The sequence below is a fragment of the Oryctolagus cuniculus genome, chromosome 13 (genome assembly GCF_964237555.1).
Source record: "Oryctolagus cuniculus chromosome 13, mOryCun1.1, whole genome shotgun sequence".
NCBI classification, from domain to species: Eukaryota; Metazoa; Chordata; class Mammalia; order Lagomorpha; family Leporidae; genus Oryctolagus; species Oryctolagus cuniculus.
Genome location: NC_091444.1, coordinates 20,323,994 through 20,351,375, shown reverse-complemented (window position 1 = coordinate 20,351,375; position 27,382 = coordinate 20,323,994). Strand labels below are relative to the sequence as shown.

At 60.8% G+C, this 27,382-nt stretch overlaps 1 protein-coding gene across 20 annotated transcripts in view; it reads right to left on the bottom strand.

The window, feature by feature from the left end:
- NFASC (neurofascin) overlaps positions 1 to 27,382 on the bottom strand; it is a 176,032-nt gene that overhangs the window by 52,157 nt on the left and 96,493 nt on the right. For 11 of the 20 annotated variants that reach the window (XM_070055159.1, XM_070055168.1, XM_070055160.1 and 8 more), the window contains 7 exons: positions 20,712 to 20,892; positions 14,724 to 14,741; positions 13,874 to 13,979; positions 11,027 to 11,223; positions 10,525 to 10,647; positions 8,192 to 8,362; positions 4,133 to 4,183 (listed from right to left, as the gene is read on the bottom strand). In XM_070055159.1, coding sequence (XP_069911260.1) covers positions 4,133 to 4,183; positions 8,192 to 8,362; positions 10,525 to 10,647; positions 11,027 to 11,223; positions 13,874 to 13,979; positions 14,724 to 14,741; positions 20,712 to 20,892 — 847 coding nt within the window. The remainder of the gene's footprint in view (positions 1 to 4,132; positions 4,184 to 8,191; positions 8,363 to 10,524; positions 10,648 to 11,026; positions 11,224 to 13,873; positions 13,980 to 14,723; positions 14,742 to 20,711; positions 20,893 to 27,382) is intronic. The other 9 variants (XM_070055155.1, XM_070055171.1, XM_070055172.1 and 6 more) reach the window with 3 other exon arrangements.

Below are 27,382 nucleotides of genomic sequence, written 5' to 3'. Positions count from 1 at the left end.
TGGGAGCAAGGGTTTTCTAAGCAGGAGCCCAGGCAAAAGGAAACCCCACAGCTCTGACTGTGAGAATCACAAGTGACAATCAGCTGAGCCTGGCCCAGCGAGGCGGGCGGAGCTTTTGGGGCGGGGAGCCCTCAGGATGCCCGGGGGAGCACAAAGGCATCCCCGGGGGCCTGGTCGGTGCTGACAGAGTGAGGACACCTGTCTCCGGGCAGCTGGTGTCTCCTACGGGAGCTTTCTGGGCTGGGGGCTCCTGTTGGGGGGCCCTGGGGAGGGGTGCACGGCGCAGGGGCGGGAAAGATGGGACACACATAGGGGATGGGGTGGCCTGCAGGAAACACGGCATACAGCAGGGGCTCAGCGAATGTGGGGTGAACAGATTACAAGGGGACAGGGAAACAAGAGAGAAGACAGCTGTTACCCCATTCGACATTTTCTGTAAAGGCGTCCTCACCTCCCCCACAGCGCACATGCATGCACACACACACACACACACACAGAGGCTACTGAAGGGGTTAATCCATTATGTGGTTAATCGGTTACCGTCTACACCTATAGTTCTTGCAGACCCAGCTCTCGGTATACGGAAGCCTGACCCCAACCACAGCTTCCTCCCACCGTCAGGGAGTCACCGAGACACTCAAGGTAACACGGGGTCAAGGACACGAGGAGGAGGAGGAGGAGGAGGAGGAGGAGGAGGAGGAGGAGGAGGAGGAGGAGGAGGAGGCGATTCCGGGGCGGGAGGCTCTCGCGTCAGCCTGGGGAAGCTGTCAAGTGCTGGGAGCCTGAGCTGATGTGGAAGGCGTCAGTGCTCCACGCAGAGCCCCATCTGCGGCCCTGCGGACATTTAATTCACACATAGGTGCAGCACCACAAGCCCACACGAGCAGCAAAGCAGTGAGAAGGGGAGGAGGGAGATCAGCAGAGACTCCGGCTGGGGGTGCTGTGGCCCGCTGGAGCGAGGCTATGCAAGGGTACGGCCAGTCTCCTCTCGCAGGAAGTGGGCTAGCAGCCACGATTCATCCCGAAGCAGGAGAAGCTGCTGGGAAACAAGCCGAAGGTAAAAAAAAAAAGCAAAGAACATTCTAGAAGTCAGTGGTAACAACGGGGCCACCGTTCGGTGAGCAGGTGTTACGGGCGATGCGCTGGTGGGCGGCTCGCTGTCCTGGGAGTCCTCCAGGCAGGCCTGGGGAGGGTGCCCCCAGGCCCAGCAGGGGACACAGTTCCTGTGAGGTCATCAGGCTCGCCCAGCGTCACAGCGAGCTGTTCTGGATTCTGCACCGGGCACGGAAGCCTCCGCTCCACGCCTCCTCGGTGTCACCCCTGTGTGAGCGAGGATCTCCCGCTTGTCCCCACTCTGACAGTCAGCACGCGCCATCTATCTTAAACCAAACTCCAAAGGCAAAAGACGCTGTCTTCGCGAGCTGCTGAACTCCCCACTGCGTTCCACCACCTCCCAGGCCTGGCTCAAGAGCCCATCTCTCCCCAGCCACGAACAAACACACTCAGACCTAGCCACGGAGGGGAAGGGAGGCCCCAGGGGCACCTGGAGGACACAGGAAGCTTGCAGGTGCGTCGGCCGGGGCAGGCGGCGATGCCACTAAGGCTGGCCCAATAGGAGTGTGGCCAGCTGCAGCCAGGGGAATGACTGAGAGAATTTAGGACGGATCATCCAGCGGTGGCTTTGGGAGCCCCTGTTCCCACAGGAGGGGGCCAGGCCTAAGGCCTTCCCTGGAGAAGTTCACAGAGGCAGAGTCTCCCAGGCCAAGGTGATTGCTACATCTCTCCAGGGCCAGAGCACGCACGGAGCCCCAGGGAGCCGGCCGCCCTCATGGGAGCCTGTCGTTCTGATCTTCAGGGTGGGGCTGACCTAACACCTGGTCACACCCACAGCCAGATGCTGATGCCCTCAGGCGTGGCATCCCTCCACCACAGTGGGAGACGCCTGTCCATCATCCGCTGCTGCCGGGAAGTGTGCTGGCAGCCTCAGGGGCTCCCCCCGCCAGGCACTCCACGTCAGGAGGACACAGGGTCCCGCGCATCAGCTACGTCCAAGAACCTCTGCCGAGAGCACTCCGTCCAGACCGCACGGCTGCTTTCAGCTCTCAGAACCGAGAACCAGAGACGCACGGGGCTGGGCTCCCGGCCTCCTGCCTGCCTCTCTGGCGTGGAGAATGGCCGACCAAACCATCCCCGGAGAGGAGAAGAACTCTGTAGCAAAGAGGCTACCTCGCTGTCTGGAAGTTTCTCACCTTTCTCTCTCCAGCAGGAGCCGAGCCGGCACAGTGAGGACTTAGGCAGCTTCTTCCTCTAGGCTGCCCTGAACTTTCTCCGAATTCTCCCTCCAGCTGCACCTGCCCTCTGCCCCTCGTCTTCCCTTCACGTCAGACGCGCAGATGAACCGCACGAGCCGGGCAATCCTAAGCTGTTCCTGATCATTTACTGATGTGTGCAGCACGGGAGCCAGAGCCACTTGATCCTGCCGCCTCGCAATAGCCCCAGGAGTCAGGCACCCGTACGCCCACCTGGCCGACGAGGAACGCAAGCTCTGAGACCCTAGAGGACTCGCCTCGCGTCACTCTACGGTACGCCCTGGGGTCTGGGTCTCACCTGGGCGGTCGGCTCAGAGTGGACCGGGCGGATCTTAAGTTGCGGTCTCAGCGGAGACCATATTGCAAAGCCAACACGCAGGCGCACTGGGATTCTCACTGTGCCCAGCTCCTGCACTCGGGAGAGGCTCTTCCCGCTTCCTCCCTTCTCATTTTCTATTTCCTTCCCAAAGCACCAGCCCAGCTGTCTCCTGTTCAACGCGCGCCTCACTCTGGTTTTACATCCTTTGCAGCGGCTGCCTAACTTGGGTCAGCCCTGTCTTTGCTGGACGGGGGACAAGGGCCCAGTCCCCATGGGGGAGCTTGTGAGCTCTAAGTGCCACTCGGCCTCTTGTGAGGACGTCGACCACTGGTCACCAGCCGCCTTAGCGGGCTGGAATCCCTCAAACTCCCTCTGTTGATAAAACAACACCGCGAGCCTGCTTCCTGCCACGGCTGATCTCATACAAGGTGGGCTGGGGTCACACGGGGCTCCAGGGACCTCCTGGGTCTGAGCCGCTCTGGCTTCCAGAATGCTTCCTCTTACACAGCGCCTGGAACCCAGGACGGAGGAAGACGGAGTCCACGCCAGTGCCGGGCAGCTCTCCACCAGCAGTGGCTGCCCGGTCACCTGGAGAGATACCCACAATCCAACAGAGGCCCCCACTCCCTGGGGCGGCCGACCTCTCTGGCAGACTCAACGCGATTCCAGCTGCTTGGTGCCAAGCTGCAGGCAGGGGCCTGGCTCCCTCGTCCTGTCCCCCACGCCGACACCAGTCCTTGTTTCCATTAGCACAGCACAGGAGAGGCGCTGCCTGTCAGAGCCTCCGCTTCCGCCAGCTGCTCAAGGAAATCAAAGTGTGCTTGAGTCCTGGCGAGGGGTCACTCAGCTGTGGAAATGGCCAGTGACCCTGCAACCACTCGAGCGATGAGTGACAACCACGTCTCGGCGTCCTGCCTCTGTGACTCGCAGGCGTGGGCTGGTGAGCCCGGGACTTGCACACTCCACCAGGGAGAGAAGCGGCACAGGTGACGGAGGACCACAGATGCCCCGCTGCCTGTATACTCACCTTGAAGGGGACTCAGAGCAGGACCCTCACGCCTATCTCCAGGGGAGACTTTAGAGTGACGAGGACTAGCTGTGAAATGATAAACAGCAACCAAGGCTGTTTATCCACAACCCACACCGCCAGGCTCTCTGAGCTCCTTAAACCGCCGGCAGGAACCACACTTCCTGTCTTGCCTCGCCGTGGGCACTATCATCAGACCCTGTCCCCATACCCTCCCATCCCACTGGCTCCTAAGCTCTACCGAATCCTCACGGAGCTCTCCTGAAACCCTACCTGGGGTCCGAACAACTGGTTGAGACCCCAGCAGCTTGAGGCTGGTGTGCTAGGACCCGCCTGTGCCACGTGAGCCACGGCAAACGCGTCCCGGAGGTGTCAGAGCTGCCACCCCGCAGGAGTTAGTGACGCGGTTATCAGTCCAGTTAGGCAAAGTGGGGTTAGGACAGGCAGGGCTGCTCCCAGGTTACCGCTGCGACTCACCACTGTACATGTCAGGGTGGTTTCGTAAGGACGAGTCGTTATAGGGGTGGTCTGCAATAAACAAAAGAGGGTGAGCACACGGGGGCCACGGAGGAGTCACGGAGGCGAAGCCACACACAAACCAGGGCAGCCCCAGGGTTGGGGCGCAAAGGAAAGACGTGGCACACTTGGTGAGGGACGAGCAACACAAAACAGCCCAAAATAAGGGAAGAAGAGGTTAAATCCTGCAAAAGAAGGCAACAGTAAAATAGAAAGGAAAGAAATTAGGCTCCAACTTGACTCGCTTGGTCCCACTGCAGTGTGGCACGGACGAGACTCGGATTAGTGGCGGTGGCGGCGGCAGTCTTGGGCTGCCTCCTCCTCGGGGGCCTAGTGCCTGGGACTCATCCCCAGGCGAGCTCTCGGGGCGGCTTGAGGAGAGGGAGCGTTAGTGAGCCCCGGGGGAGAGCAAGGTCCCGCTGAACACAGGCTAAGCTGCAGTGGAGGAGAGAGGAGACAGTCCTGGACAAGGACAGCGAGGAGAGCGACCCCTGGCGGTGCCTGGCGACCAGCACCCACCCCTAGTCCAACGGGGGCTCCCCCAGGGTCTCTGAGGTCTCCTGGTGAGGATGCTGGGAGCGGCCCAATGAGGCTGGAGAGCTTGGTGGAGGTTTGGGCTTTAGGATTTAGAACGTGGCCGGCGCCGCGGCTCAATAGGCTAATCCTCCACTTTGCGGCGCTGGCACACCGGGTTCTAGTCCCGGTCGGGGCGCCGGATTCTGTCCCGGTTGCCCCTCTTCCAGGCCAGCTCTCTGCTATGGCCAAGGAGTGCAGTGGAGGATGGCCCAAGTGCTTGGGCCCTGCACCCCATGGGAGACCAGGATAAGTACCTGGCTCCTGCCATTGGATCAGCGCCAGCCGCAGCAGCCGTTGGAGGGTGAACCAACGGCAAAGGAAGACCTTTCTCTCTGTCTCTCTCTCTCACTGTCCACTCTGCCTGTCAAAAAATAAATAAAAAAATTTTAAAAAATGTTTTAAAAAAAAGGATTTAGAACGTAGCTCGAGACAGGGGAGAGAGGAGCTGTGAGGTCCACACTCTGGACCAAGACAGTTCTGCCTACTACGAGGGACCTCCTGGGCTCCTCAGGCCGTGCTGGGACGATGGCATTCCCACGGGGGGGGGGCCGGTGGCCTCGCTGCCAGCGCTGGGTAATCAAGACCCACAGGCAGGGTGTCCTCCTTGCTGAGAAGGGACAGTATCACGCCACCGTCCCGAGCGGCTTCTCACCCTCTGCCACCAGCACCCTTCAGCTGCAGGGTTCGAGTTCTGGCAGCACCCGCAGGAGGCTGTGAGGCTGACTGGCAGCCAGGCAGCCGGCGCGGAGGAGCCCAGGACGCACTCCAACTGCCCGAGGGAGGCCAGGTGCCGCGCCAAGACATTTGCATATTTGAAGAGTGATCAGATCCCCTCACAGCCAATTACAAGAGGGGGACGCGAGTTCTTTTCTGGGACTGGCACGGTGCTGCTCCCAAGTCTGCTTCACACCCCGGGGTGGGGAAAGCACTTCATGATTTGGAAGCATCTCTGAGGACGGGCTGGGGGGGGGTGGGAGTCGGCCTGGGAAGATCTGGAGCTCCAGGTGGGAGCCCATCCCCCACGGAAGGAGGAGGCAGGTGTGCAGGGGCAGGTGGGCTGGGGAGCGATTGCTCCGCCCCTCTCCTGGTGCGGGGGTGGGGGAAGCAGAGGCACACTCAGGGCACAGGGCCCTTCTTCCAGGCTCCCAGGCTACCAGGTGCAACAGGGCCTGTCTCTTACCAGGGAGCTGAGCCAGGACCAGGACTGAGCTGACCATTTGCGGATTCTGGGGACAGAGGAGAACTGCAGGGCGATTTTCAGGCTTTTTTAAGACTATCACTTGGACTTGAGAAGGGAGCAGGGGCAGTGTTGCAGCGTCTGCCCAGGGACAGCCTTGCCCCGTACCACGGTCGCCTCTTACTACAGCAGGGCCCTGAAGAAGTCTCGGAGCCGGCCACAGCGCCTGCAGAGTGGGCCGGGGGCCGCTGTGTATCTTTGGGTGCATCTCCAGCTGGTTTTGCAAAGCCTTGTAAGTTTCCCCGGCTTGTGTGAATGCCGGTCTCCCCTCTGGTGATGCAGGTAACAGCAAATGGGACGTGCTGAGAGGAACCGCCTCCCAGGTGGGCAGACACGGCCGAAGCACCTGCTGCTGCCCCCGCTCCTCTGCCCCAGCTCCCAGCCCGGACCTTGTTAGGCGCACACAAGGAAGCCTGTGTCCTTGGCAGCCAGAGAGGTGCAGAGAGCACTCCCGAACTATTTTCAGCAACTGTGCCCAATTCTCGGCTGGCTCGGATGCCCAGGACTTGCTTCCAGCCAAAGCTGCCCCTGGAAGAACTCCAGGGAGCCGGCAGGGTTGTGTTCGGTCACCTAGAGGGTTTCTTGTCACTGAGAGGAAAGAGTCTTCAATGGAACAAAGGACCCAGAAATGAAGCAAAACCAGACAGCCCTCGCATCCTCTGCTGGTGGAAAGGATACTTCTATAAAGCCCTGCTTGCACATGCTGTTTACACCTCTAACTGCTTAGGGCAGCCTCTTGCTCACCTGCACCTCCCGGCCTCTGCCCTGGACGGCAGAGGGCACCAGGCTGACTCCCAGCACTGCCCCTGGCAAGAAGCCAAGGACCCATGGTCTGCTCAGTGAGCAGCTTGCTCTGCCATCCTGGTGCTGGCCATGGAGGCAGGCCATGCCGTCCTCCCCAGCCCGGCTGGCCGGCTTGGGGAGGGGCAAGCAGCGGGAGGTGGGGTCACTCTCCAGGAACACGCAGGGCTCGGGGACCATCGCATCACGGGCAGCTCGCCGCCTGCTCGTCACAGCGTGTGGGGACGCCGTGGAGGCAGGAGGCGGCGACCAGAGGAGGGGACAGCCGAGTTCCAAGAAAGCAAGGAGAACAGAGAGAGGGCCAGGAAAGCAGGGGAAGTGGCGAAGGGAGCGAGAGAGAAAAAGACGAGATGAGGAACCCAGCAAGAGAGCAGAGAGGGCAGCCGCCCGAGGGGTTGATCTCACTGCCGTGGGAGCCCCTGTGGGCTGGGTGGACTTGACGGGCCTGAAGCAGGGACTGAGGGGGACAGAGGGGTGGGGGTCAGGACCCCTCTCACCTGGGCTGCTCCCCGCCTGCACCTGCCCGTGGGCTGTGGCGAGCCAAGGTTCGGCCTCTTTTCTCAGACCTGAGGGTGCTGCCGGCACCCACGTGGTGCTCCCCACCCAGCCTCCCCCACAGCCCTTGCCGTCCACAGCGTGGGAAACCGCGCTCACAGCAAGAATGAGGGACACAAAGGACTCTGGGGGGGGGATCTTCTGGACGGCGCGCCCCACATCCACCGTGAAAACCTGCCTAAGTGACTTCCAGCGCCCCGAGCGGGCGTGGGCTTTGCACAAACACCCTAGGCTGGCCTGTCCCCACCCCGGAGGGTGCTGGTGACGAAGCTGCCGTCTCCCCTGCAGAGGCCACCAATGCGCAGCTGGGCCAGGAGACGCTTCCTGGCCTGTGTTCCAGTCACACAGCATCAGGGGATAGAAAGCTAAAACAATCAGAACTCAAATGTACACCTGCAAGTTGCAAACACAGCAGTTCCACGCGGTTCCGCGTGCGCGTGCCTCGGAATCCAGTGACGTGTGCACTAACCATAACGGTCCATGCTATAGCTTTCTTTTAGAAACAAAGATAACTAAGCAACGGCTAGAAGTAAAACAAACAGGTGCAGGGGTGGGACCCCAGACGACCCCTTAAAGCAGCAAGACTCAAACTCCGGTGGGCACCCACCTCCCAGCACAGGTGCCGGGCCTCGGTCTAGCTGCCAGGTCCCCAGCAGCTCTGACCCCACCACAGTAGGAGCAGCACTGACTTGGATGTGACCAAGTTGGCCTCGCGGCTTCAGAAGCAGGGGACGGGTGTCAGGACGGCTGAGGCGGCTCGGGTACCGCAAGCTGGACAGGTGTCCAGGCGAGCTGCTCGGGCTCAGCGGGCGGCCTCCCTGGCCCCAGCCCCGGGCAGGGGTCTCACTTACTGGTGAGGACCTTGAGGGTGAAGGGGTTCTTCTGCTGGATGGTGTGGGTGAAGTGGAAGCGGGCGTTGCAGCTGTAGTCGGTTTGCATGTCCTGCAGTATCACGTTAGAGAAATACAGGTCTCCGTTGTGGCCCTGGGACACACGCTTGTCTTGGGTGATGGGCTCCATGGCTATGGGGAGGCAGAGGGCCAGGCTGGTTAGTAGCTATCATGCTATCACTTTTTTTTTTTTTTTTAATATTTACTTATTTATTTGAAAGGCAGAGTCACAGCAGAAAGAGAGGGAGTGAGAGATTGAAATCTTCCAGCTACTGGTTCATACCCCAAATGGTCACAATGGCCAGGGTTGGGTCAGGCCAAATCCAGGAACCAGGAGCTTCTTCCAGGTCTCCCTCATGGGTGCAGGAGCCCGAACACTTGGGCCATCTTCCCCTGCTTTCCCAGGCCATTAGCGGGGAGCTGGATCAGAAGTGGAGCAGCCGGGACTTGAACCAGCACCCACATGGGAGGCTGGTATTGTGGGCAGTAGTTTAACCCACTGCAGCACAGCGCTGGCCCAAGTCACCACTGCTTAAAGCACAAGGGATGCCCACCGCAGGGTGGGGTCGTCTTTCAAACATTCCCAAGCCCCAAGGGCTTCCTCGAGGCCTGCACAGGGCTGGCCACGGTGCTAGGTGCTGGTGAGAGACGACCAAGGAAGAGTCTGTCTTTCTAAGAGCTTCCAGGCTCCAGCAGAAGAGACGGCAAATAAACAAGTTACTGCAGCATGAGGCGGCACGTGGAATGAAGCTGGTGGGAAGGGGGTGGGTGGCGGAAAAGCCCCGATCCTTTGCAGGGGGTCCCGAGCTGAGCCCTGAGGAGGAAAAGACAGAGGAGCCCAGAGGCTCGCAGGCAGCAGGGCTGAGTGCACAGAGCCCTTTCAGAGGTGTGGCAGGGAGGCGGGGGGACGCTGCAGGGGCAGGGGGACTAGGGTAGGAAGGGGACCGGGGGGAGGAGCCCGGACTTCCCCGGGGTGACAGGGGAGCCCACGAGGACCTTCAAGCCCGTGAATGCAATCATCAGGTTCAAGCTTTTAGGAAAGATCGGGGAGACCGGGATGGATAAGTGTGGCCTGGGCCGGGGAGACGTCCACGGGGGTGGAGCAGCGAGGAGGCCCCAAGATCTGTTCAGGACACAACTCGGCAGCAGCGGAGGGGATGTGGTGGGTGGGGGAGGAGGGTCCGGACCATGAAGGAGCAAACCAGCCCCAGCCTGCGGCCTGTGAGCCTCCCCTGCAGATCTGCCCTGGGATGAGGGAAGGGCCGGACGGTGACTGAGCCCAGAGATCTGGCCCTGCAGCCACCTCCCGACGGAAGGAGGCAGCCGCTGGTGAGGATTCAGCGGTGGTGAGAACAGGGGAGGGGGCGGGGAGGTGGCCCATGGACCGACAGGTGGATGGCTACACAGCAAGGGAAGGACAGCAGCAGGAGCAGATGGAGGGACGGTGGGCCTCCGCCTGCCTCCGGAAGCCCCCTCTTCCCTCAATTGAAACAGGAGAAGTGCAGAGAGGCTGAACAAGCCCCAGTCCCCCATCAGCCAGAACCGTTTCTGAATGTGGTTACCCTCTCACATCTCTCATCATCACAGCCCTCGCCAAGTACTCACGGGGTGCCTGGCCCCGTGTTCAGCACTGCACAGACGAACCCACTCACCCCTGCCAGGATCCCAGCAGAGCAGCACAATTGAGACTGTTTTTTTTTTCCCCCAGAAGAGAAGACTGAGGCCTGGAGATGCTAAGTGCCTCTTGAGGCTGCGTGGCGACCACAGCGGGGCTGGGGCAGGAGCCCAGGAGCCCCGTGGCCGCCCTGTACCTGCCTCTCACAGGTCAAGGTCTGCTAGCTCTGGGAGCCCCCCTCCCTTTTCAGTCCCCCCAGCTCCCCGAGACTAAAACAGAAATAAGGGGCCGGTGCTGTGGCTCATCTGGTTAGTCCTCCACCTGCAGCATTGGCATCCCATATGGGTGCTGGGTTCTAGTCCCAGTTGCTCCTCTTCCAGGCCAGCTCTCTGCTGTGGCCTGGGAGGGCAGTGGAGGATGGCCCAAGTGCTTGGGCCCTGCACCCCATGGGAGACCAGGAGGAAGCACCTGGCTCCTGGCTTCGGATCGGCCCAGTTCTGGCCGTGGGAGCCATTGGGGGCGGGGGGTGAACCAACGGAGGGAAGACCTTTCTCTCTGTCTCTCTCTCTCACTGTCTAACTCTGTCAAATTAAAAAACAAACAAACAAACAAAAAAAAAAACCAAAACCAAAACCAAAACAAAAAACCAGAACTAAAACCCCAGGCCCCCAAGACTCACAGCTGCTCATCCAGAAGATGACTGGGGACGGAAGTCCTGGCGGGGGGTTGCACTGGAGCGTCAGGGGGGCGCCTTCTTGAACCACAACGGGGTCCAGGTTTTCTTTGGGCCACAGAGGAGATTCTGGGGACAAAGAGGCAGAGGAGGAGGAAGTGAGGTCGAGGGGCAGAGACAGGGGCTCCAGGAGGGGAAGGAGAAGGAAGGAGGTGGGGGTGGGGCGGCCCTGGCGAGGCGGGGGAGGGGCCTTTTGTGGGCATGGACGCCCCCTGCAAAGCCGCCTCCCCCTTCCCTCCCCCTATGCCCAGGGCGGCCAGGGAGGCTGCTGCACACTTTGACCTGGAAGTTTCCATGCCAGTGGACTTTCTGAGTTGGTGAAGATGCACAGATGGAGGGCACCAAAGCTCCCAGCCCCTAGCAGCAGGGCCAGTTCTTCTAGAATGATCTTCCGAACCCCTGCCCATCTCCCCAGGCCAGGCCACCCTGGCCCCGCCCTGCCACTCACTGGACACCTGCAGACGGATCCTGTTGGACAGGGCCGTGCCAAATTTGTTGCGGGCAAAGCACTGGTACTCGCCCTCGTACTCCTCGGGCCGCCCCCCGCTGCGGAAGTCAATCACCAGCGTCCCCGACCGCCGCCGCATGGACACGCGGGGGTCCTTGGCGATGTTGAAGAACCTGCTGTTGCGCGTCCAGTGGAAGCTGTGGACCAAGAGGGGGCAGGAGCAATCGAGACGGATGGGACACCCCCATCCTCCGGGCCAACCCCAGACCCACAGGCCCCGACTCACACCGAACCCCGGGGTCCAGCCCCACCCCACACCTCCAGACTGACGGCCCCACCCTGGCTGAGCAGCAGGCAGAACACCACGTCCCAGTCCCACCAGGTGCCTGTGATGGGTGGGGGCCTGCTGCTCAGGTGGTCCCTGAGGGTTATGCTAAGTGCACAGGTGGGCAGCAGGCTGGGATTTGACCGGTGGGAATACAGACTCAGCAACTCCTTCCCTTCTTGCTGTCAGGAGTGCAAACTCCAAGTCCCAGTTCACCCTAGTCCTGCGCCCTGGCGAGCCGGCTCTGCTCCTCCCACCTCCCGAATTTGCAGGCTGCCTGCGCCCTGCTCAGGGAGCGTGGAGGGTAAAGCAGAGGCCGCGCTCAGAGGCCTGGGAGCAGACAGAGGTTTTGAAAGGAACCTCAGCCTAACATGAGGGTCTCCAAAAAGTTCATGGAAAATACACGTTCTGGGAAAAACTCTGTATGGATTTCTAAGGTTTTCTGCATCCAAATAAGCTTCTCTCTCTCTCTCTCTCTCTCTCTCTCTCTTTTTAAGGATTTATTTATCTATTTGAAAGTCAGAGTTATATAGAGAGAAGACAGGCAAAGAGAGAGGGAGAGAGAGAGGTCTTCCATCCGATGGTCCACTCCCCAATTGGCCGCAACAGCCAGAGCTGCCGATCCGAAGCCAGGAGCCAGGAGCTTCCTCTGTGTCTCCCACATGGGTGAAGGGGCCCAAGGACCTGGGCCATCTTCCACTGCCCTCCCAGGCCACAGCAGAGAGCTGGATTGGAAGTGGAGTAGCCAGGTCTTAAACCAGAGCCCATATGGGATGCTGGTGCTTCAGGCCAGGGTGATAACCTGCTGAGCCACAGCACCGGCCCCACACTTCTCTCTCTCTTTTTTTTTTTTTTTTTTTTTTTTTTTTTGACAGGCAGAGTGGACAGTGAGAGAGAGAGAGACAGAGAGAAAGGTCTTCCTTTGCCGTTGGTTCACCCTCCAATGGCCGCCGCGGCCGGTGCACCGCGCTGATCCGATGGCAGGAGCCAGGAGCCAGGTGCTTATCCTGGTCTCCCATGAGGTGCAGGGCCCAAGCACCTGGGCCATCCTCCACTGCACTCCCGGGCCACAGCAGAGGGCTGGCCTGGAAGAGGGGCAACCGGGACAGAATCCGGCGCCCCGACCGGGACTAGAACCCGGTGTGCCGGCGCCGCAAGGTGGAGGATTAGCCTAGTGAGCCGCGGCGCCGGCTCCCACACTTCTCTCTTAATTCCACTTCTCCAGAAACTGTTCAGCCCTCCTAGAACTGAGTGCTGGGTGAAGAGTGGGGACGTTCCCCACCTCTGCTGGGCGGATGTGCACCTGCCACAGGAGATGCATCCTTGGCTGCTCTGCCCGTGACAGAACCAGGAAGGGCCGCAGGGGGAGGGGGAGCCACACAGGCTGCTCAGTGTCAGTCACTGCCCCTGCAAAGCAGCCCTGGGGGGGAAGACCAAGTCTCAGGGGCAAGGTCAGCCACCCTTCAGGCCTCCACTTAGGGTAAGTGGGTCCCTGCAGGCCCCGGGCTCACAGCTCAGTGCTGAACCGGCTCAAACAAGCCCCGAGGCCAGGATAAGGTAGCCCCAACCTGTGAGCCTGCACCCCGCCTCGCAGCTCCTGAGTTCTGCTGGGTGCTGCTTTGAATGCGGGAGACAGATAACTCACGCCGGCCCTACCTGCGATGCTCATCACGCCGTGGAAACAATCTGAGCTTGGGGTGTACTCTGGATCTGCACCCTTCACGCTGGGACCGAGAAAAGGCCCTTAAAGCCCACGCACCCCGGGGAGGACATGGTCCTGCCGCAGAGGGCGGTCAGGGGACGGGGCGAGACGTGAGTCACAACGCCTCCCACAGCCTGCACAGAGCGGGCTCTCCACACACTGCTGCTGACCTCCCACTGGGTCCTGATGAGCCACACACTCAGAAGGGAAGACCTGGGGCCAGTGCCGGGGCGTAGGAGTAAAGCCGCCACCTGCAGCGCCAGCATCCCGTATGGGCACCAGTTCCAGTCCCGGCTGCTCCACTTCCCATCCAGTTCCCTGCTGATGCACCCGGGAAAGCAGCAGGAGACCTGGGAGAAGCTCCTGGCTTCGGCCTGGCCCAGCTCTGGCCGTTGTGGCCATTTGGAGAGTGAACCAATGGATGGAAGATCTGTCTCTCTCTGCCTCTCCTCTATAACTCTTTCAAATAATAAATAAATCTTTTAAAAAAGGAAGACCCGAGGTAGCTGGGAGGTACTTCCTGGCAGCTGAACGCGGGTAGAAGAGGGGACACCGGGCAGTGGTGTGACACTGAAAGTCAGAAGCCTGAACTCCAAGTCCTGCATGGTCGCCGTGGCTGCACACGAGCCCCTGATGTTTCCTTGGCCCCCAGGGCCTTATTCACCTTCCCCCAGGTGGGCTCCCAGGGGCCACTTCTGGAGTGAGTGGCCCTAACTTCCCAGTTGCCTCACTGGCCTCAAGCACCACCAGGCTAGAGACAAAGCTGCTGGTGGTGGTGGTGGGGGGTGCCCTCCTATTCGCTCCCCTCCTTGCCACTCACCTGGGGGCGGGGTTGCCCTTGGCTTCACACTCGATCAGGATGTTGTCCCGGGGGTCCACGATGTGGTCCTTCACTGACTGCTTGGTGATGGTCGGAGGCTGGGTCACTGCAACAGGGCACACCACGGGCGGTCAGGGAGGCCGGGACCCCTGTGGGCCCTGGCTTGGGAATGGCGGAAATTAAGAGCTTCAGGAGCCACGTGGACAGGGAGGCTTGTGGGGGAGCAACAGTGCCCCATTCTAGAGACCCAGCTCGGGGGGCTGCAGCACAGGGCACAGGTGTCCACGGCCCGGTGTAAGAGGGCTCCCTTTAAGATCCCAGGAGGAACTGGAAGCCTGGCGGCTGTTTCTGCCATTCTTAGCCCAGTGCCCTGCGCAATGCACAGGTTTTCAGTACATGTTTGTTGAATGAAGGCGGGAACGAAAGCAGCCAGACTTCCAAGCTTACACGCCTTGATGGCTCCGGGCACTGGGGGCTCGGCGAGGCCAGGGCTGAAAGAGGTGTTGATCCAGAGATGCTCCCAGGGACTTGTCTGCACGCAAGGGCCTGGATCCTCTCACGCTGGGTCCTGAGCCCCAGCGTTTCATATCGGGACAGGCACCAGCCACTGCTCTGTAGCTTGGTCAGCTCTGACCCAAAGACCTTCTCCCTGAACCTGCTCCTCCGCCTTTCCCAGGAACAGGCTGCTCCCTGGCGTAAGGACCCTGCTACGGGGCCCCAGCACTGAGAAGCCCTGGGAGAAGTCTCCGCAGGTCCGGGGGGCAGCCACTGTCCCAGTCTCTCCTCACCTGGCCTTCTCCCTGCCACCCCCTCCTCCCTCCCACCTGCCAGAGGCACACGGGGGACTTACGCTCATTCTGAATGCTTGCTGTTAGTTCCGATGGGTTAGCATGGGGTGAGGAGAAGAGAAGACGGTTACGGCACAGGAACATCCCCGCCCCGCCCAGGCGTTCTCTCCCCGCAGCAGGCAGGTAGGGTGAGGCGGGGCGGGGCGGGGGGCACTGTGCACCCAGCCGCAGGTGGCTCAAGTCCTCGAGAGCAGGGCTCGGGAACAGGCTCAGTGAGTGCTCAGGGCAGGTGCGATGCCTCCCCTGGGAGACGGTAACCACACAGCGGAGCAGAGGGACCAGCTCCTGACCAGAGGTGCTGCCTGAAAGGCCACCGCACACCACTGAGGGACGTGGGCTCCAGGCCAACAGTGCAGGGGGAGATGGGGAGGCAGACTGAGAGGCTCAGAGGGGGATCTGAACCCGCTATGGAAGCCCTGAGGCCCAGGCCTCACTGCTCTCCTTCCCTCCTTCAGGACAGGAAAAGACACCTCCTCTCCTCTCCCCTCTTTTCCCCCCTCTCCTCTCCTCTCCCCATCTCTCCTCTATCCTCCTCCCCCCTCCTCCCCCCATCCCTCCTCTCCCCTCCTCTCCTCCCCCTCCCCTCTCCCCATCCCTCCTCTCCCCTCCTCTCCCACCTCTCCTCCCCCCTCCCCTCTCCTTTCCCCATCCCTCCTCTCCCCTCCTCCCCCTCCTTCTCCCCCCACCTCTTCTTCCTCCTCCTCCCCCATCCTTTGGGAAACTCGAGGGCAAATGCGCTGCTGCTGCCCTGTTTCTGGCCGAGGGTCCCCACCTTACAGAACCGTGCTTCCCAGCAAGACTCTGGGGGATGTGGCAGAGCCTACAGTTCCACTCTGGGCTTTGTTTGCTTTCTTTCTTTTTTGTTAAGATTTATTTACTTATTTGAAAGGCAGATTTACAGAGAGGCAGAGGCAGAGAGACAGAGAGAGCAAGAGAGAGGTTTTCCATCTGCTGGTTCACTCCCCAGTTGGCAGCAACAGCCAGAGCTGAGCTGATCCGAAGCCAGGAGCCAGGAGCTTCCTCCAGGTCTCCCACACAGGCGCAGGGGCCCAAGGACTCAGGCCATTTTCTACTGCTTTCCCAGGCCACGGCAGAGAGCTGGATCGGAAGTGGAGCAGCTGAGACTCGAACCGGCGCCTATATGGGATGCTGGCAATGCAGGCGGTGGCTTTACCCGCTACACCACAGCGCCAGCCCCTCCCCCTCTGTGCTTCCCATGAAGGTCGTAGAGAGGCGGGGGGAGGGGCACAGATCTTCTGCAGCTCTCACGTCAGATGTGCACGCGCTCCACACAGGTGCACGTGGGCGAGGTCCAGCGTCTCAAGCTTTACCAGGCACATGAGTCACCTGGGATCAGACTGAAAAGCAGGTTCTCAGTCCGCGGTAGAGGGCGGGGCCTGGGACTCTGCATTTCTGACAAGTGCCCAGGCCACGCCCATGCTGGTGGTGTGTACACCATACTCTGGATACCAAGGTTTTACTCATTTTTTTTTTAAACTTTTATTCGAGAGGAAGAGAAAGCTCAGCTGGTGCTTTAGCCAGGCGCCCGATGACTTGAGCCATCACTTGCTGCCTCCTAGGTTCTGCACTAGCAGGAAGCTGGAGTCCTGACCTGGAGCTGGGGACCGAGCCCAGGTCCTCAGGTGTGGGACACGGACGTCTGACCTGCGAGGCTAAATGCCCACCCCCGGATAGCAAGGATTTAGCTGGTGTGTTCTTTGCGAGGTGGGGGTGCAATCTTGGTTGCACCCCGTCTGCAGGGACAAGAACGCATGTTTCCTCCTCGTGGGTGGAACGTCACGGCACTCTCAGGTCCTGGGCAGGCATCCCAGGGTGACCTGTTCAGAGCAGGTGCTTCCGGGGGGACCGGAGGCCGTGCAGAGCCATCGTGACCTCCACGCCTTCTGCTCTGACTGCAGGGAGGCGTGAAGAGGACCCCGGGGTGCAGAGAGGGTGGCCACAGCTAGGCCCAAGAGGTACAGAAGGAGCCACAGGAGGGGAGGAGAGACGCACGGCGCGGGGTGCTGAGGAAGGCGAGAGTGAGCGCCCCGCAGGGGAGACCAGCAGCGCCTCAAACTGGTTCTCCCCAGGGGCCAGGCTGTGTGGCCGTGGGCGCACGGAGGAGGCGTCTGGCATCACTGCTTGCCCGGTGCTGCCTGGGCAGCAGACAGAGGAAGGCAGGGTGCAGGGGCAGCCAGCGGCGAGGGGGTGCATGTGTGCTCCCTGGGGCTCCCCGCCGCGGCCTCCGCGCTCGCCTGTGGTCTTCCTGCCTGGGCCAAATAAGGCAATTCTGGAAAGACGGAAGTCAGCAGAGTTGGCATGGAGGGGCGGGGGTGGGGGCTGCAGAAGGGGCCATTCCCAGGAGAGCACGGGTGATGTCTCAGCTCACTGCTTTTAAGATTTATTTGACAGGCAGACAGGCAGATAAGCAGACAGGCTGACAGGCAGACAGGCAGAGAGAGAGAGACAGAGAGAGAGAGAGAGAGAGATCCTCCATCTGCTGGTTCGGTCCCCAAATAGCTGCTGTAGCCGGGGCTCAGAACTTCATCTGTGTCTCCCACGTGGGTGGCACAGCCCCAAGCACTTGAGCCACCACCCTCTGCTTCCCAGGAGCATTAGCAGGGAGCTGGACGGGAAGAGGAGCAGCTGGGACTCTGAACAGGCCGTGGGCGCTCCAAGTGGCAGCTGAGCCCACTATGCCACACCCGCTGGCCCCGAGCCCATTCCTTCTGACCACAGCCCGGGCCCCTGGCTTCTTCATTTCGAGACACACAGCCGAGGTCTCCTGGGTCCTCACATCCAATCGAGGCCCTGGCCTCACGGCGCTGGGAAGCCTGACGCAGGATGTCCCTGTGCGCACGGGCTGCGGGCTGCGGGCTGCTCTCTCGGAAATTCAAAGCCTGGCTCACTGGGATGCACCCTAGACCCTGTCCGGCGACCCTCGATCCCGAGGCCAGAAGTCACTTGGTGAAGATCACACAGGAGGGAATCCTGCTGCGGGTGGATCCCAAGCCGGGGGCGGGGAGGAGTGGGTTCGTCCGGCGGGGCCTCAGCACTACGTTCTCCTCGACACTCTGGACACGGTGAGCAAGCAGGGAGAGGGCTGCAGAGCAGGCTGGGTATTGTCCCCAGCCCACAGCGACTTCTCTGGCCAGGGCCCTCGTGAGACTCTGCTTGCCTAAAGGGACGATGACATCTGCAGCCACCACTGAGCTACAGGGACAGCATCAACCCAGAAGATGAGCTGCCAGGGGACAGCAGTGGGGACAGCCTGTCTGGGCACAAGGACACCGGCTCCCGTCCAGCATCGCACCACCTGCCCTCTCTCCTGCGGAACTCGCCGGCTGGGGACTTCTGGCCGGGCAGTGAATGCGCTCTTCTGGTTCCAAGGGGGAGGAAATGCAGGCGGCTGGGCTCTGCAGGGGGCGGCAGACGCCAGCCAGCCGGGGGACCAGGGCTGCTGCTTCCGGCCTCTTTTCCCAGCCTGGCTCTGGTGGCTGCGCCCTCGGGCATACCCCTGGGGGGTGGAGAGTGAAGTGCGCATGTGTGTGCGTGTGCACGTGCAGCCCGGCATCCTGCAGTGCTGCTCAGGACGCGGCTGGGAGGCAGTGACTCCCCCCTCCACTGCCCTCCTCTAGGTTCCCAGGAGAGAACTGAGTGCCCTTGACACTGGGAGGAGACGGAGGGCCAGCTTCCAGCAGACTGGCTGCTGGCAAACCCACTCTGGCCGCCCCGGGCACTTTTCTCAGGTCAGGCTGTTCTCCTCGGGCCGGGGAGGTGGGGTGCATGTGACTGCACTGGCAGGCGCAGGGCCAGAGGCTGGGCGTCTCGGCGAGGGACTGTGCAGCGGCCCAGGGCTCTGCTGCCCCAAACCACCCAGACAGGATGCAGTGCCCGTCTCTCAAGCTCAGACGCTGTCCCCTGAAGGGTCACAATGGCCTCCTACCCGAACCCCTAGGCAAACAGGGAAAGCCGAGGAGGCCTGAGCTCTGCCCAGCCCAGGGTGAGCAGACGGTGGGGCTCAGCTGATATGGGGAGGGAGAAACCTGTCCGAGGAGACCCTCTTCCCAGGGCCCCCGGGGCCTCCATGAAGGGCTTGCTTCCCTGCCTTCCTGCATTCGGCTTCCATAGACTCAGCCAGGAGACGCCCGCTGGGCACCCAGGGGTGCCCCCAGCAGCCCGAGCTCCTGCCTGGGCACAGCCTGGGTCACCCCTCCGTCAGGGAAGCGCTATGGTAACATGCTGGGCGTGCCACTTAGTTGCTGGTGAGCTGGCGACAGTGGCTGGATTTCCAAGTGGATCAGCTGTGAGACCCACAGGAGAGGGGACGTGGGCAGCACCTCTGCCCGCTACGGCGAGCTGCGATGCCCGTGAGTTCCAAGACAGAATGAAGGGAGGAGGAGTGGGCGTGCTGAGCGCCATGGTGGCGGGGACGAGACCCGGGTTCTTTTCCGATGCTGTCGCCTGTTTTCTGCCTGACTCTGAGAAAGAAAGGGCTTGCATTTCCCTGGACACATGTGGAAAGGGAAGGGGGTTCCTCCCAGCCCCTCCTCAGGGACACTGGGATGGGGAGAGGCTGGAGGGGAGGTCACGGCCCCCTCTGCCCTTGGGCCACAGACAGTCTTTGGAAAGATGTGACACCTGCCATGTGTCTGTCTCCAGGAGGGCTTCAGGAACCCAGACTCCCACACAGACGCCAAAGCTCTCTCTGTGGGTTCACCTCGCCCTGGGGGCCCCTCCCACACGGGCCTCAGGATCAAAGTGTCAGGGAAACGAGAGAGAAGCAGTAGAGCACGCGCCTTCCCCACGCAGTGATAACCCACACTCCGGGACGTAGCCTAACACGCTCCTGATTGGGGTTGTCTGCCTGGGACCGTCCACTGTTCCCGGGAACCTTGGGAGAGTCGCCTTGAGCCAGTCGCGCAGACGGTAGCTCCGGCAACACTTCCCTTCCCCGCCTTCCCCTCCTCACAGCACGGTGCACACGCACGCACACGTGTCCCCGGGCAAGCGCACACACTTGGGGCTACTGGCTGGCCCTGCCCATCCTGCTTGCAGCTGCACGTGCATCTCTGGGGCAGCCTTGGTTGGTGCCCCTGGGAGGGAGAAGGGGCTGGCTGTGGAGGGCTCGGTGGGGGCTTCCTGCAGGCTGCGTCACTCTTGTGCTTCCTCCCCAGACGTCTGTCAACTGGAGAGAGCCCAAGTCGGCTGGCACCATGGGGGTCCCTTCCCTTCCCTGAAGCAGGGACCGGAGGCTGCAGTGTCACGTCCCCACCTTAGCGCTAAGTGTCAGAGCTGCGGCACAGGCAGCACACCCTACAGGCGGGGCCAAGGAGCCTGGCTGCCGACCAGCGGGTGTTCTTGAATGTGGCGGTGGCTACAGCCGGGGGGGACCCCGTGGTGAGCACGGCCGCTCACATCCTTACGGCATCACGGTCGAATCTTAGCCCTACCCCCGAGAAGAGGATGACACACACTTCCCACAGAGGACCTGGAAACCAGCAAAAGCAAGCCACCTGTGCCTGGGTCTCTTCCGGTGGCATGAATCTCTATTTAATGTCTCACTCAGCCACGTCTGCGAAGATATGTTCCCTTCCTGACCCACCCCAGACCATCCGTCCACCTGCTCACCCCAGCCAACAGGGCCTGACGCGTCCAGCTTTGGCCATCCCAGACTTCCAAAAGGTAAATAAGAACAGTCTACCCACCCTGGACCCCAAAACTGCTCGAGACCAAACGGGACCGGGGAGGGGAGCAGAGGCCGGGCTCCAAGCAGCGCTCCGAATCCCTGACTCTACAGGCTCACCAGTCCCGAGGCAGCAGCCCTGCCCCTTAGCGTGTGGGATTTCAGACTCAAAGCCTGTGCTGCTGCTTTGGTGAGAAACCCAGCTCTGAGTGCCAGAGTCCACTGCTCCCCTCTCCGCTGGCCTCCACGCCGGCAACTCTGCCCACAACCGGTAGAAAGAGAGACAAGGGTGAGCGGGACTCACGGTCCATGGGAATCTCGATGGCTCCACCAAGTCCGAGGACGCAGAGGAGGAAGGCTGCGTGGACCCAGGGCGGCGGCTGCGGCCTGGCCATCCTCGGCACCAGGCCCCGCTCCCTGCTCCCCGGCCCTCGGGGTCTTGCCGCCTTGAGCCGCTCCAGCTGGGCCTCCTGGACAGAGCTCAGCTGTGGAAAGAAACACACAGCAGGTGAGTGTCCCTTGAACTTGTGCTTTGCTGCAGTCATGCTACAGGGGCTGGGAGGCCTCTCAAGGTCCCCTTGGTCCTAAAACAGGCTTTCCTGAGACATCTGAGACTGAACCACTGGGAGAGGGGAGGGACATCCTGGGCGCTACAGAATGCTTAGCAATCCTCCGCCTTACCCACTAGGTGCTGTAGCCCTGCCACCCATCAAACGTGGCTCCAGGCATTGCCACCTATGTCCTGTCTAGAACCACAGTTCTAGATAGAAGGACAAGGCTGCGTAGAACAGTCGGAGAAGCAGACACGGGCCCAGCCTTGAGACGCCACGCCCCAGGGTGCAAGAAATGCTCTTGTCTCTTAGCTGCTCCGGACACGCGCCCAGTGTGCCTGGGGCTGAGGGTGTACGGCGTGGGGCACAGAGCTGAGACCACCTTGATGTCCTGCGGTCACAGGGGAACACTGGTGGCACATCACAGGTTAGTAAGGGAAAAACTTGGCTGTCCAATGGCTGCCTTTTTATTTTAAATTTTTTATTTGAAATGCAGAGAGAGAGTGTGTGTGTGTATGAGAGAGAGAGAGAGAGAGAGAGAGAGAGAGAGAGAGAGAGACATCTTCCATCTGCTGGCTCATGCCCAAAATGCCCACAACACCAGGGCTGGGTCAGGCCAAAAGCTGGGAGCCAGGAACTCCACCCAGGTCTCCCACGTGGGTAGCAGGTGGGAGCAGGCTCAAGAACTTGAGCCATCATCTGCTGCTTTCCCAAGCTGCATCAGGAGGAAGGCAGAGAGGAAGCAGAGGGCCAGGACTTGAACTGGTGCTCCAACAAGGCACACAGGTGTCCCAGGTGGTGGCTTCATGTGGCTGTGCCGCAACGCCGGCCGCCTCTTCTTGATGAAGGATCTCGGCGAGTATTTTGTGCAGCTCCGGGATGGGGGTGGGCGGGTCCCTGATGCGCCTCTAAGCCAACGGCAGTGCTGAGACGGTGATCAGAGGCAGGATGCTGGGGGTCAGCAGAACGAGCAGTATTCTGCCAGCCCGATGACCACCGTCTCCAGCACCAGGAATCGCTCCAAGGTCACAGGGATGCGACACATGGCTGTCCACGGAGCCCAGCACGGGCTGGGACAAACTCTTCTTCCCCTGTTCCCGAGAGGGAAGAGCTTCAAGAAGGGTCTGCAGTACAGAGACCGAAACACGGCTCTTGAAGCCTGCCTGAGGCTCTGAACCGCGGGGTCCTGAAAAGTGGTCCAGCGGCTGCTCCCCAGGGGCCTGAGGCCACGTGGAAGGCAGGAGGTGGCTCCTCAGCCGTCTGGACCAACGGCTGCCTCTCAAAGGGACTCCAAGTTCTGCACTTGCTCTCCCGCAGCAGCCGGAAGCGCACAGCCCACAGCACCCCTGCTCCTCTCCACCTAACTGATGGGGAGGAGCGGGGCGGGGTGGGGCGAGCTCCTGGGAGACAGGGTCCCCCTTTGAGACCTGGAGCAGAAAGCAGCTCCCTGTGCCAGGAGGTGGAGGTGGAGGTGGGGCGAGCGAACGACTTGCCTTCCGACAGCAGCTTCCTTCCTGGGCACCGGGTTCCACACCGCACCCCCCCCCCCCCCCCCGCAGCTGCCTCATGTCTATTTCTGGATTGTACCCACTTGCGCCCCTCCCACTGCCACCACCATGGTGGTTTGGAGCACCATCTTCCCCCGCCAGGGCTGCCGCAGCCTCTCCGTGCCACCCCGTGTTGCCTCTGCTTCTCCGCCCCTGACCGTGGACATTTAGAAGAGCAGAGGCAACAGGCCACGCCCAGCTCAAGCGTGAATGTCTCCCTACCAATGCCACGCCCTTGGCCCTGCGCCCTGCGCCCTCTGCAGTCTCGGCTCTCATCGCCGTCCGTGGCCCTCCGGCGTGACCAGTGCTGCCTTCCACCAGGTCTCCTCGTGCGCACTGCTCTGTATTGCTGACTTCTGCACAAGCCTGTCCAGGCCACTCTTTGGGTGCGTCCTCTCCGACAGGGATTTGCCAAGCGTGACTGTGCCCCTCACCCCTGCTCCTCAACACCCACACCTACCCCACGATGGCCCTTGCCCTTGGTATTCATGCCAATCCCACGTCACTGCCTCCCCCACAGAAATGAAGGTTCCACAGGGAAAGTGCCCAGTCATGTTGACTGCCCCACTCTCAGAACTGACCACAGTAACCGAACAGCAGACCCTTGAGAACATGTGATGGACTCACGAGGAACTCAGCCAATGAATGAATGGATGGATGAAGAAACCAGTTGGGGACCAGCGCTGTGCCACAGGCTAAGCTCCCACCTGTGGTGCCAGCATCCCATATGGGTGCTGGTTCTAGTCCCAGCTGCTCCACTTCCAATCCAGCTCTCTGCTATGGCCTGGAAAAGCAGTAGAAGATGGCCCAAGTCCTTGGGTCCCTGCGCCCACGTGGGAGACCAGGAAGAAGCTCCTGGCTCCTGGCTCTGGAGAGGCCTAGCTCCATCTGGGGAGTGAACCAGCGGATGGTAAACCTTTTTCTCTCCCCTTCTCTCTTCTGTAACTCTGCCTCTCAAATAAATAAATAAAATCCTTAAAACACACAAACACACACACACACACACACACACACAAAACCAGAAAAACCCACTTGGATCACAGGTTCTTGGACTCCTTGTGGTGTCCTTGACAACCACCAGGGGGCGCAGGAGAGCACATGCCGTGGCCCTAGGGCAGTGCCTGGTGCTGAAGGACTCCCTCGATGCCCTCTGGCCAGGAAACCACGCGTCGGGAAGAGGGTTAATGAGAGAGCAGACAACCTTCCAGAAGGGCCAAGACATCACAGGAGGGTTTTGGTTCTTTTTTTTTTTTTTTTTTTTTTTTTTTTTTTTTTTTTGACAGGAAGAGTGGACAGTGAGAGAGACAGAGAGAAAGGTCTTCCTTTGCTGTTGGTTCACCCTCCAATGGCCGCCGCGGCCAGCACACTGCGGCCGGCGCACCGCGCTGATCCCATGGCAGGAGCCGGGTACTTATCCTGGTCTCCCATGGGGTGCAGGGCCCAAGCACTTGGGCCATCCTCCACTGCACTCCCTGGCCACAGCAGAGAGCTGGCCTGGAAGAGGGGCAACCGGGACAGAATCCGGCGCCCCGACTGGGACTAGAACCCGGTGTGCCGGTGCCGCTAGGTAGAGGATTAGCCTAGTGAGCCGTGGCGCCGGCCGGGTTTTGGTTCTTCGTCCTAACTCTCCAAGACGTCCCTCACGCTGACCTAGCCAGAGCCCTCGGGCACTCTTCCGGGCTTCTTTATCTCCAAAGGGCAGACTGGGATCACCCAGCAGAAGTTAGCACGCAGGGGTCCTGGGCTAGGGGAGGGCTCTGCACTCCTCCGGCGGGGGCGACGGAGACGGCCCCAGTCTCAGCTCCACCACCGGCATGTTTTGCTCAGGAGCTGCCGAGCGACACACAGGGCCAGCCACGGGGAGGACGTTTTAGCCGGGGAATCGCGACGGAGCCAGGAAGCCAGAAGCTATTCATGAACCAGAAACACGCAGGCAGGAAGGAGGTCCAACTGTTCGGGACTTTTTGGACTCATAATTTTTTTAAAAAAATATTTTGTTTATTTGAAAGGCAGAACAACAGAGAATGAGGGAGAGACAGAGATCTTCCATTGACTGTTCAGTCCTCAGATGGCCTCAAGGACTGGGACTGGGCCAGGTCAAAGTCAGGAGCCTGGAACTCCATCCGGGTCTCCCAGGCAGCGGCTTAACCCGCCACACCTCAGCACCGGTCCCTGGACTCGGAGCTGAACACGCAGCAGAAGTCCCCAGACAACCCCCGTTAGCTGTAGGCCTCCTCTTCCTCCTCACTCGGGAACGCAGCTTCCCCAGCGAGTCGCAGATGAGGAGGAAAACGTACGGATGATGCAGCTGAACACAACCCCCGAGTTTCACTTGAGGAAACACCGCCCAGAGTCGGAGGCGCCTTGCCTGAGGTCCCCCAGCTGTGAGTGGCAACGCGGGGAAAGGAACCCGGGGCTCCCGCCCCCCAGCCCAACGCGCTCCTGCCCAATCTCCCCGTCTCCTGGTCAGAAAGCCACGTGAGTTCCAGGGCGAAGCCGCGGTTCTTAGAAGCCAGTCTGGCAGCTGCTCAGGAAGTTAAGCGTAGAACTGCTCTACGACCCTGCGGCTCACTCCAGGGACCATGCCCGAAATGATCAAACACGCAGACACGCGTGTTTACGGCAGCTCCAGCACAACAGGCAGAAGGCACAGAGCGCCCAGATGCCCACGCACAGGCGACCAGATGGACACACTTCAGCGGACTAGTACGCAGCCGGAGCAGCAAGGAAGTACATTCCACCTGCTACAGGGTGGACGAACCCCGAAGCACGCTCAGTGACAGTCACATGCGGAATGAGCCAGAACGTACATTCCATATGAGAAATATCCAGGACAGGCAAGCACGTGGAGAGAACACGGACTGGCGGTGAGCAGGCGAGTGGTGAGGGACTGCTTAGTGGGTTCGGGGTTTCCTTTTGGGATGATGGGAATGTTTTGGGACTAGGCAGAGGTCACAGCTGCACACTTCATGAATATCCCTATGCCAGTGAACCATGCACTTCAGAACGGATTCTCAGGGGCAGGCGTCTGACCTGGTGGTTAAGGTGCCCACGCCTCCCAGTGGAATCCCTGAGTTTTAGACCTGGTTCCTGCCCCGGACCCCAGTTTCCTGCTGATGCAGTCCCTGGGAGGCAGTGGGGCTGGCTCAGGTAACTGGGGTCCTGACACCCACATGGGGCGCCTGGGTTGAGTTCCTGGCTTCTGGCTCTGGTTCAGCCAAGGTCTGGCTATTGCAGGCATTTGGGGGCTGAACCAGCAGATGAGTGGGCACTCTCCTTCCTGTCTCTCTCATGTTCTACGAGTTTGCCCTCACTAAAGATGCAAGGGATAACACTACTCTGCTTAATGTGCTAAGACAAAGAGCAGGGTGTGCGTCTGCGCTTGTGTGACATGGGCATGTGAGGGCCCTCACCCCCCGGCCGGGTGCGCTCAGCTTGGAAGACAGGCACGTGGTTCACAGCCCTTCCCATACACCAAGAGAACTCTCATCGGGGCCAAGCAAGGGGAGAACCCACAGTTCGCATGGGCAGGTGCATCCAGTGCTGAGCCCTAAGCCCCTTGCAGGCTTCCTCCTCCTGAAAGCCAGGCAGAGAAGGGCAGGGGTCCTAAAGGGGAGACACGGATGAAATCCCCATTTCCAGGTCACACGCAGTGACCACACAGCCCTGCTCCACGGCCCTGGCCCTCATCACCCAGCGTCCTCTCCTGGTCCTTCCAACAACACAAGAGGTGACCGCTTAGGGGTGGAGGACAACCCCGGGCGGGGGTGTGGCCTTCCCAGGTGAGGTCTCGGTGGGCGGGGGTGGGGATGAGGAGAGGCGGAGGTGCTCGGGCAGGCTGAGGCTGCTGCCGGAGAGGGGGCCGCGGTGCCCACCCTCCCGACCTCCCGACGGAAGATGGAGTGGAATTTTCTGCTGACCTCTGCAGGGCAGAACCAGCACTCCGCACGGGGGGGGGGGGGGGTCCCAGAGGGGCACAGGGAAGAAGCACCCAGTGACCCAGCGCCCCCATCACACCTTCCAGGAAATCAAACACGCTGCCCACGCATGCACAGACAGCATGGACCGGAAGGACTCTATCATATCTCATCAAACAGGTGGGAGTCAGGTAAGGGCCACAGATTACATCAGAGAGGGGCCCCAAGGCAGGGGGAGAGCGTGAGCTAAAGAATGCAAATAAACCAGCAGAGAAATCGCGCGCCAGCGGACACAACGTTATCAACTGCGGACACGAACAATCCGATTCCTACACGACTGGGGTGCCCCTGCCCCCCCGGACACCACACGCTCCCAGCCCCCCGCACACACAGGGAAGAAATGAGAAGAAATCGGCCACCTAAACAGGAAATGCTGTGTCCCGTCACACAGTGATCTCACCTCCCGTAAAGAATCCCAATGGCACTGGGTCAGGTGTGTTACTGCCAAGCTTCCCACATAGGAAGGAGCACCGCCGGCACTCTTCACAACGAGACATTCCAGCACCCTCAAACCTCAAGGCAGGGCCAGGCCACGCTGCAGATCTGAACGTGAGCACCCGTGGAACCTGCTGTCCCACACAGGCACTGTCCACACCCTGGGGCGGCCTGATGAATCTCCAGGTCTTCGCACGGGCAACTCAGGGCAGAAGTGTCTGGATGGGGCATGCGTAAGCTGGGGAGTGACCAGGGAAGACCACTGGAGGCCCGGGTTGAAGCCACCCCCCACCTGGAGAGAGGGGCCGTGGGCAAGTCTGAGCCTTCGGGGCTTTGTGGGTCTCATCTGAAGAACGAGATCGTAACAGCAGCTGCCCCAAGGGCTGCAGGGACGGCCCACTGCGTGCTTTCTGGGCACTGCATGGACACAGAGCAAAGCTGGACAGGTGCTGGCTGCCGCCGCTG